This window comes from Monoraphidium neglectum (genome assembly GCF_000611645.1).
Source record: "Monoraphidium neglectum strain SAG 48.87 unplaced genomic scaffold scaffold02075, whole genome shotgun sequence".
Classification (NCBI taxonomy): domain Eukaryota; kingdom Viridiplantae; phylum Chlorophyta; class Chlorophyceae; order Sphaeropleales; family Selenastraceae; genus Monoraphidium; species Monoraphidium neglectum.
This window is the reverse complement of record NW_014011553.1, coordinates 1-7,725: the sequence shown is the minus strand read 5'-3', so window position 1 is coordinate 7,725 and position 7,725 is coordinate 1. Positions and strand designations below refer to the sequence as shown.

Sequence of the window (7,725 nt, the reverse complement as noted above, 5' to 3'; positions counted from 1 at the left end):
GCAGGGTTTCCGCTATGGCGGGGTTCGCTGTAGCGGGGGAAGACTGCACCTGGTATCTACTTCAACGCAAGTTTGTCAAGGAGGACCTGCTGGTCAGCTCCCCACCAGAGCAGCGCTCCTGACCTCTTAGTCGCACATTTGAGTCATGTTGCTGGAACCAGGACGCGTTGTGGTGTGGCCGAGAATCGCCCTTGCCCAAGCAGCGGTGCCAAGGCTGCTTGGCACACCTGCTTGCCATGGGTACGGCGGCCTGTTGCACGCTCACGGTATGGCATCACTTGTTCTGCCTGACAAGCAGCCACACTTGTGCTGCTGATGCAATTGCTGTAGGCTACCTTGCGCAGGCTGAGTTTTATATGCTTGTGTACATGGCTTGACGTCAATGCTCTAAATCAACAACGCCTGCTTTGTTATGTAACGATGTAAGCCTCAAGCCCAAATCAGTCGATTGTGGTGCAGGTGATTGTGTATGGGACATACAATTAAGGAGTCTGTGCACTCATGCACCGTGGTTAAACTTGAGTTTTCAGGGCGAGAAAGCTAGAGCGCATGTGGAAAAGGGTTGGACGCAGCGTATGTAGCAGTGGCACGCCTGTGGTGAGGCGCCTGTTAGGTACACAGCGCCCTACTTACAACTGTTTATTGGCAGCGATAGAGTAACACACTCTCAACAAACTATAAACTATGTAATTGAAGTCCATGTTGAATTGAATAAACACGTTGTGTAATTCCTTGGAGCCTGTCTGTGAGCTGCAATTAGCTGGCAGACCTTGCACTGCATGCTGGGCCTAAACTCAATCTGGCGAATTAAAGTCTGGAAAGCAGGCGCAAACTCCTCCACGCGCGACTTTTTTTTCCATGCCAGCATCTGTTCGTACGCAGAGCGATCCCCAGCAAGGCGCTCAAGCTCCGCCATCAACGCCTCAGGGGTGGTGATGTTGGACCCCGCGCCGTAAATGATTGCAACGTCGGGGTCAGGGAAGAAGTCGCGGGCATTGGGCGGGCCAAGGTAGATGGGCACACAGCCGGCTATTAATGCATCCCAAAGCTTCTCAGTGACATAATCTTTTGTGATGCTATTTTCCATCGCAACACAAAACTTGTGTCGTGCAATGAGCTCTTGTTTGGGGCCCGGCATGGGTGTGTTGTTGTCGCACTTGCCATACGACAAAACTTTGACGCGGGTGCTGTTACTGACAAGGCGCATCAGCCCCCGCATTATCTCGGCGCGCGGTGACAGCGTCTCACAATTGCTGTTTACATACGCAACAGCATCCAGCTTCTCCTCAAATGGCACAGGCGCCCGCAGCAGCTGCGGCAGCAGGCGCGATGGGTCGGGGCTGAGGAAGTCCCTCAGGTGAATATCGAGGTAAAACGTGGGCACCTGCGTACGCCACAGGAACAGAAGACTGTGAGCCGCGTGGCCACAGATGCAGCCAAACTCACGGTGGCACTGCAGCCGTCGTCCAACTGCTCAGTGCTCACCTGAGAGCATGTGCGGTACGTCATCTCAAGATCAAAGAGCCGCATGTATTCGGGGTCGTCCAGGCATGGGTAATACTGCGAGCTCTCCATTGAAAAAATGACGCGCAAATGCTTCGCATTTGGCAGCCGCGACGGTGGCAGAGTTTTGGGCGGCGATGATTTCGAAGTCGAACGGGCATTGCACGCGTGCGGGGCGTGGTACAGCGCAACATCTGCGCCAAGCAAAACTGCATCTGCCTCTGAGGTGGCCTGTACAAAGCGGCAGGTAAGGGGCTGCCCCTGTTGATGGATTGACGCAGTGTTTGGGAGCGGTCAGTGTCATTGCAGTCGCTAAGAGCAAGATGTGCCAGGCTGTCTCCAACACCCACTCACCTCAAAGCTGCAATTAGACACAGCACGTGTGAAGTCCGGCCTGAGGAAATGAGGTGTGGCGAGCACCACCAGCACGTCCTTGTTTTGCACGCACTGGGCGTTGACTGGTAGAGAGGGTTGCAAATTGCTGCTCACAGGTGGGTTTGCAATGGTGCTGGGAAGCTGTGGCGCTCCTGTCAGGTTGTTGGCAGGCTGCTGCTCGATGCCTGACACGTTGCCTGAGATGTTGACCGTGGCGCTGAGGTTTGAGGAAGCAAGGCTCTGTCGATGCCCGCTGGGCCCAGGGCCTCCCCACAAGTGGTAGGGGAACAGCCTCGTCGACGGCTGCGACTTCAGGTCCAAGAACAGATGCAGCAGCAGCACCAGCGCTAAAGTGCCTGCAATCCACAGTGCCGGCCCTTGGGCCATACGTCTCTGCGTTGATGCCAAGTGGCTCACAGATCATCAAGGCCCCAGATCGACGGTGGTACATCCGGATTGCAGATAGCATTAGGAATCAATCATTGCGATGAAAATCACGTGTTTTTTCGCGGTGAAAGATGCGTAAGTCACGGCAGTAAGAAATGCATACAATGTTTTCGAGGAGTCTGCCAAGCAACCACCCACAACGGGCCCGGGAGCAGCATTCGCAGGTTGGCTGATTCAGCCTGCACTCTGTTTATGATAAACTGCCAAGGAGATGATATAGCATCTTAAATTGCAAGTGGCATGTGCTGTGCAGAGATACTGTTACCGTGACCTGCACTCAATTGTAAATGTGCCGACGTGGCCTGCACATTTGAACAAAAGCTACATTGATCTGGTTTGTGTTCCAATCGATCCCTCCGCCCACTACATACGCAGCAACCACATTACCGTAGCAGACGGCCTGTGCGGGTGATCGCACCAGCGGCTCGCTCCAGATGTCTAGGCCGGCTTCTACCAAGCAGAGACAATCAATGCAAGGGGACGAGGAACCGCCAGAGCCCTCCAAGCCTCAGAAGATCGACTTGGACGACGCAAATGCGATCAAGCACAAGCTTGATAGCACGGCGTGTGAGGTGTGGTGCTATGTGCATTGTTCAGGAGTGCATCACGGAGGCGCCGAGGCGCCGCGGGCACTGCCGCTTCGACCGCTGCACTGCTCCTGTCCTCGATCATTCTGGCTCCCTCGGGGTTGGCAGTCATGCTGTCTGCGCATGTGTCCGCGGCGCACCTGCCTACTTGCAGGTAGTGCTGGATGCGGGGTACATAGAGGATCACCTGATCAGCAACGTCAAGATTGTGCTGGGTGCAACTGCGTGAGTGGTGACCAGCTACCCCTGGCAAGGAACGACGCATTGCTTGCAACCACATCAGCGGCAGGCCCCAGGGCGGTGTGACGCCCTCATGGGATGGAGAGAGAGCCATACCAGCACTGAGCCACATGTCCAGTGGCAGTCTTCCCCACCCACCCCCGCTGCCAAGGCGCCTGGGCCCCACCTTCCACCTGTAAGTGCTTGCTTAATGAAATTTCTGCGCCGCTCGCGCTACGGCCGTCCCGGCTCCCGCAGCGTGCTGTGCGCAGTGTACTCCCATTTCGGGCCCGGAAAGTTCCCCGCGAACTGGTGGACTGTGGCTTTGTGAGCGGCTGGGCAGCAGCCAGGCTGGCCGCTGCTGCTGGTGGCGCTGCTGCCGCTGGCGCTGTTACTGTTGCTGCTGGTGCTGCTGCTGCTGCTGCTGCTGCTGCTGCTGCTGCTGTTGCTGCTGTTGCTCCTGCTGTACTGATTGCATCAAAGTTCGTCCCTGCGAGTTCGAGGGCAGGTAGTGGCCGACACCCACGACCCTACGGCGACTCCCCACCGCCTCAGCCCCGGGCACATCTGTCCCGCAACTCCGCGCTGCCGACTCCCCCCCCCTCCCCCTGCCCCTGGACCTGTCTGCCAGCTGTGTGGCGCTGTACGTGGCCATCAACGCGGTGCTGTCCGCGTTCACTTATGTGCGGGAGCGCGACAGCTTCCTCGTCACGCAGCCCAAGCTGGTGGGTGAAGGTGGGGGGGGGGGGCGGGGTGTTGCGCACACTGCTGCAGCGCTGTTCGTCGGGCTGGATCCGAGGAAGTCGGCTGCTGCTGCTGCTGCTGCTCTTTAAGGGTGCCTCGTTGAGGCTGACGCGCGCTTGGAGCAGCAGCGCCTCTGGGCAGGCGAGCGCCTGTGCTGATTTCGCAGGCGCCGGGGGGAGGCGGCAAGTCCGCATGGACCAACCCCCCTCAGCAATGTCCGTTACCATCTGCCTGCCGCTCGCCCAACACCCTTCCCGTGTTCACCCACACGCGCATGGTGTCCCCAGCCCCGGTCCCACCCAATTCCAATACTGCAAGGCCAACCTGCACACTACCCCAGGGCCGGGAGCACGGGGTGCGGCTGTCCAGCCAGATGGAGCGCTACGGGGACACCTACACCCTTGTGATCGCCAACGCGGACAAGCTGGAGGATAGGTGCGGACAAATCAGCCAAGGCCAAGGTGCCCTGCGCGCGCCTGCTGCGTGGTAGTGGACGCCTTGCCTTGAGGGAAGGCTGGCTGCCTGGCGGTTGCTTGGTATGGTGGCATGTTGATGCTGACACAAAGGACGAACACACACACACACACACATGTATACACATGCACATATGTACACGTATACAACCATGCACACACAGGGAGGTGCAGCTCGAGTCATCCATAACGTCGTACTTCCATGCGGACGGCTACCTCGCCGAATCCAAGTTCAGGACCCATGTGCAGAAGCTGCTCAGCCAGTACGAGCTCATAGACAAGGCCCACGAGGGCTCGCGGCCCAAAGCGCTCAACCCCAAAAAGCAGAGATGACTCGCGGCGGCCGGTCGGCTGCTTGGGCCGGGCCGGCGCGGCGGCGGCGCCGGGGGCCGCCGCCATGCGCCCGGCGCCGGCGGCGTCGTGCTGGGCGGCCGCGGGGGGCCGGCGCCTGTGGCGGCCAGGGGCTCAGGCGCGGCTGGGGAGGACGGTGTTTGTGGCGGCATGAGCCGGGGGGACCTGGAGCTGCAGCCACTGCTGGCACCGTCGGCCAGCGGTGCGCAGCATTAACCTGCGGCTGTCCTGGGACCTGGCAAGGCGCGGGCCCCTGGGGCAGGCAGCCTCGGCGCCGCGGCAGGCTGCCCCGCCGCACCGCGTGCTGCTCTTTGCAGACGTGTCGCTCCAGCCGTCGCCCCTGCCGGGGCGCTGCGGGTTCTGTGTTCGCTTCCCTGAACTTGTTGCGCCCAGTCGTATGCCCGCTCTGCCGGCCGGCCGAGACGAGTCACTCGCATGCCTCTGATGAGGACATTCATGGGTACGGGTGCCCGCTCGCCCCACACCTATCATGCAGTGGGTTGCCCATCCACAAACCCTGTCGCTGAGAGCTCAAGGCTTACCCGCTAACCCACCACACGCAACGCAGGACGCGACACTCACAATGCGTCCTGTGTCGTTCAACGTAGCAGTCTTTTCCTGTCTTTCTCGTATGTGTAACCTGCAATCTTGTATCAAATGCAGATCACTCTCACAACACGCTGTGGTGCTGAGTCTGTGATCATCACGACAGCGCGGCTGCGGCTGCCTTCCTGCAGAGCGAGCTGCGTGGCAGCATTGGCTGGGCCCTTACCGACGGACGAAACAGCAGCATGCACAGGGCAGACGATTCCTCCGCACCCTGCACCCATGCATGCGTGCGCAACCACCAACAGATGGCTCCTACCGTCCGCTCGCCCTGGATCCGGCCTGCCACTTGCCGTGCCTGTGCCAGCTCATCTTCTAGATCGCCCCATTGCAACTTGTGCTGCGGCGGCTCACGCAGCAGGTGGGGCCGCAGAACACTTCATATGAAGATGTCAAGGCACCAAGGGCGCTGCAGCTTCACAAGGGGGCCACTGCGCCACGCAGGAACGTCTGACACCTGAGGGTCCTGCTGACCTGTGACAGTGCCCCCGCCACCCGGGGAGCCAGGCCACTGCTTGCTGCACTGCAGCCGCCAAAGCTGCGCGGCGCTTTGCTTTGCAGTGCCGCTTTACAAATTTGTCCGATTTGTGGTGCGTTGCCCGCCCTGCCCGCAGCCAGCGGGGACCGCCCGTCCGGCAACGAATCACGAAATCACCATTCAAGCGCCCTTAGAAAGTGCAGCTGGGCTCGCCAAGGGGCCGCCGTGTCACGCGGGGTGCCCCACGGCCGAAAGCGGGCTTCGCAGTGCCAAGCCCACAAGACACCATGCAGCGTGGGCCAAACCGCTTGGGCCTGGCCCCATCCAGCAGATGAGGTACTAGGCCCTCGAGTAGCGTGGCCTGTGAGAGGATGGTCAGTTCCACTCAAAAGGCAAACAAAGGAATCAGCACTTAATCGCGCTCCTGCTGGAGCAAGCAGTGGAATGGAGTCAGTGGCAGTGCCGTGGTCAGCCGGGCACGGGTGCGCCGCCTGCAAGTCTGGGCCGAGGTCGTGCCACACCGCAGCATCACCCCGTCAGTGCCCGACTGTGGAGTACCAAACTTGGGGGAGGGGAGGGGTTGGCGCTTGCAACCCGATTGCGCATGTCTGCAGTGTGTGTGTGTGTGTGTGTGTGTGCGTTTGTCATTGGGTAGTTGCGTGTGTCTTTGTGTGCGCACTCAGTGCAGCGGTGCTCTTGATGCGCTAAAGTGACAAAGCCGAGCCTGGCTGGGTTGGTCCATTGGACCAGAATAGGGCTTGTGAGGGTGCAGACGAGCGCACAGCCATGCTGTGTCAGCAGTGCGTTGTCAGGAACAGCCACTGCGGCTGAGGGGTCGCAATTCTGCGGCTGAAGTGGCATCATGCGGCGATGAGGCCAGCGCCTTCGGCGTCAAGCGTCCCAAGCCTGAAGCCTGCCATGTACTATAATAGACAAACAGCCAGCCAACCTAGGCTTCACAGGCCCAGTGGCCGTGCGCCCTGCTGCACTCGTGCCCCAGGCGTTGGCTGCGCCCATCCGTCCACCCTGTGCCTTGGCAGCGCCCGCTGCATGGGATGCGTTTCTAGTACAAGGCATGTGCTTCAGGCGCACCGCTGCCGGCCGCAAAAGCAGTCGGCCGCGGGCGCCTAATAGACCGCCCATCCGTCCCCAAGCCCTGCCTCCGCGCCATCTGCGGGCCCGTCGCCGCCGTCCGCTTCGCTGTCTTGCCAAGAAGGTGCCCGCCCGTCCGGGGCACCGCTCCCCTCTTCTGCCGCCCCCGCCGCCTCCGGCTCCCCCTCCTCAGCGTCGCCAGCGGGGCGCCGCGCGGGCGGCTCGTGCATCACGAGATCGCCGTCGCGGCGCTGGGTGTAGCTGGGCGGCGGGGCGCGGTGATGCAGGGCGGGCGGCAGCAGGGTGGGTCGCGACAGGGAGCGGCAACCAGCCTGCTAAACCAGCACACGTGCGCGCGCGCACTGGCATGGCGTGTTGACAAGCGCGTCTACTACGTCCGTGGAGGGTGACGGCGGGGGCGGCAGGCGCGTGCATGGCGGTGGGTTCGCGCTTTGAGCGTCTCACCCGAGGCTCTGGAGGAAGTCGTCTGGCGACCAGTCTAGTCCCTGGCAGTATGTGCGCGCGCGCGCGCGCGTGTGTGTGTGTGTGTGTGTGTGTAAGAGAGAGAGAGACTGTGTGAGTGTGTGTGTGTGTGTCAGAGAGAGGGGGTGGGCAGAAATGGCGAATTGGCTGGAGAGGGTTCAAAAGTCGCTTTGCGACGCGAGAAAGGGGGCAGCGTCCTGGGCACACGCACAACCTAGTGAGGGACCCAGGCGAGTGCAGAGTGCAGGAGGCGCGGCATCAGGAGGCGCTCGAGGCTGGCCTGAGCAGGCAGAGGGGCGCGGGCGAGCTGGGGGTTGCGATTGCATCCGTGTGTGTGTGTGTGTGTGTGTGTGTGTGTGTGTGTGTG

At 60.8% G+C, this 7,725-nt stretch overlaps 3 protein-coding genes across 3 annotated transcripts; 2 read left to right on the top strand and 1 right to left on the bottom strand.

The window, feature by feature from the left end:
• Positions 1-2,795: 2,795 nt before the first annotated feature.
• Positions 2,796-3,331, top strand: MNEG_9821 (hypothetical protein; the record flags this gene model as incomplete). The annotated part of the gene is made up of 3 exons (XM_014041709.1): positions 2,796-2,897; positions 3,067-3,137; positions 3,304-3,331. The coding sequence occupies 3 exons, from the start codon at positions 2,796-2,798 to the stop codon at positions 3,329-3,331; spliced, it is 201 nt and encodes a 66-aa protein (XP_013897163.1).
• A 917-nt stretch (positions 3,332-4,248) lies between these two features.
• On the top strand, positions 4,249-4,853 carry MNEG_9820 (hypothetical protein; the record flags this gene model as incomplete). Its single annotated transcript, XM_014041708.1, has 3 exons — positions 4,249-4,310; positions 4,513-4,611; positions 4,676-4,853. 3 exons carry the CDS (start codon positions 4,249-4,251, stop codon positions 4,851-4,853), a joined length of 339 nt encoding a protein of 112 aa, XP_013897162.1.
• Positions 4,854-6,910: 2,057 nt separating this feature from the next.
• Positions 6,911-7,136, bottom strand: MNEG_9819 (hypothetical protein; the record flags this gene model as incomplete). Its single annotated transcript, XM_014041707.1, has 1 exon — positions 6,911-7,136. A coding segment is annotated over one exon (226 nt), but the record flags the coding sequence as incomplete, so codon positions are not given.
• Between the last annotated feature and the right edge of the window lie 589 nt (positions 7,137-7,725).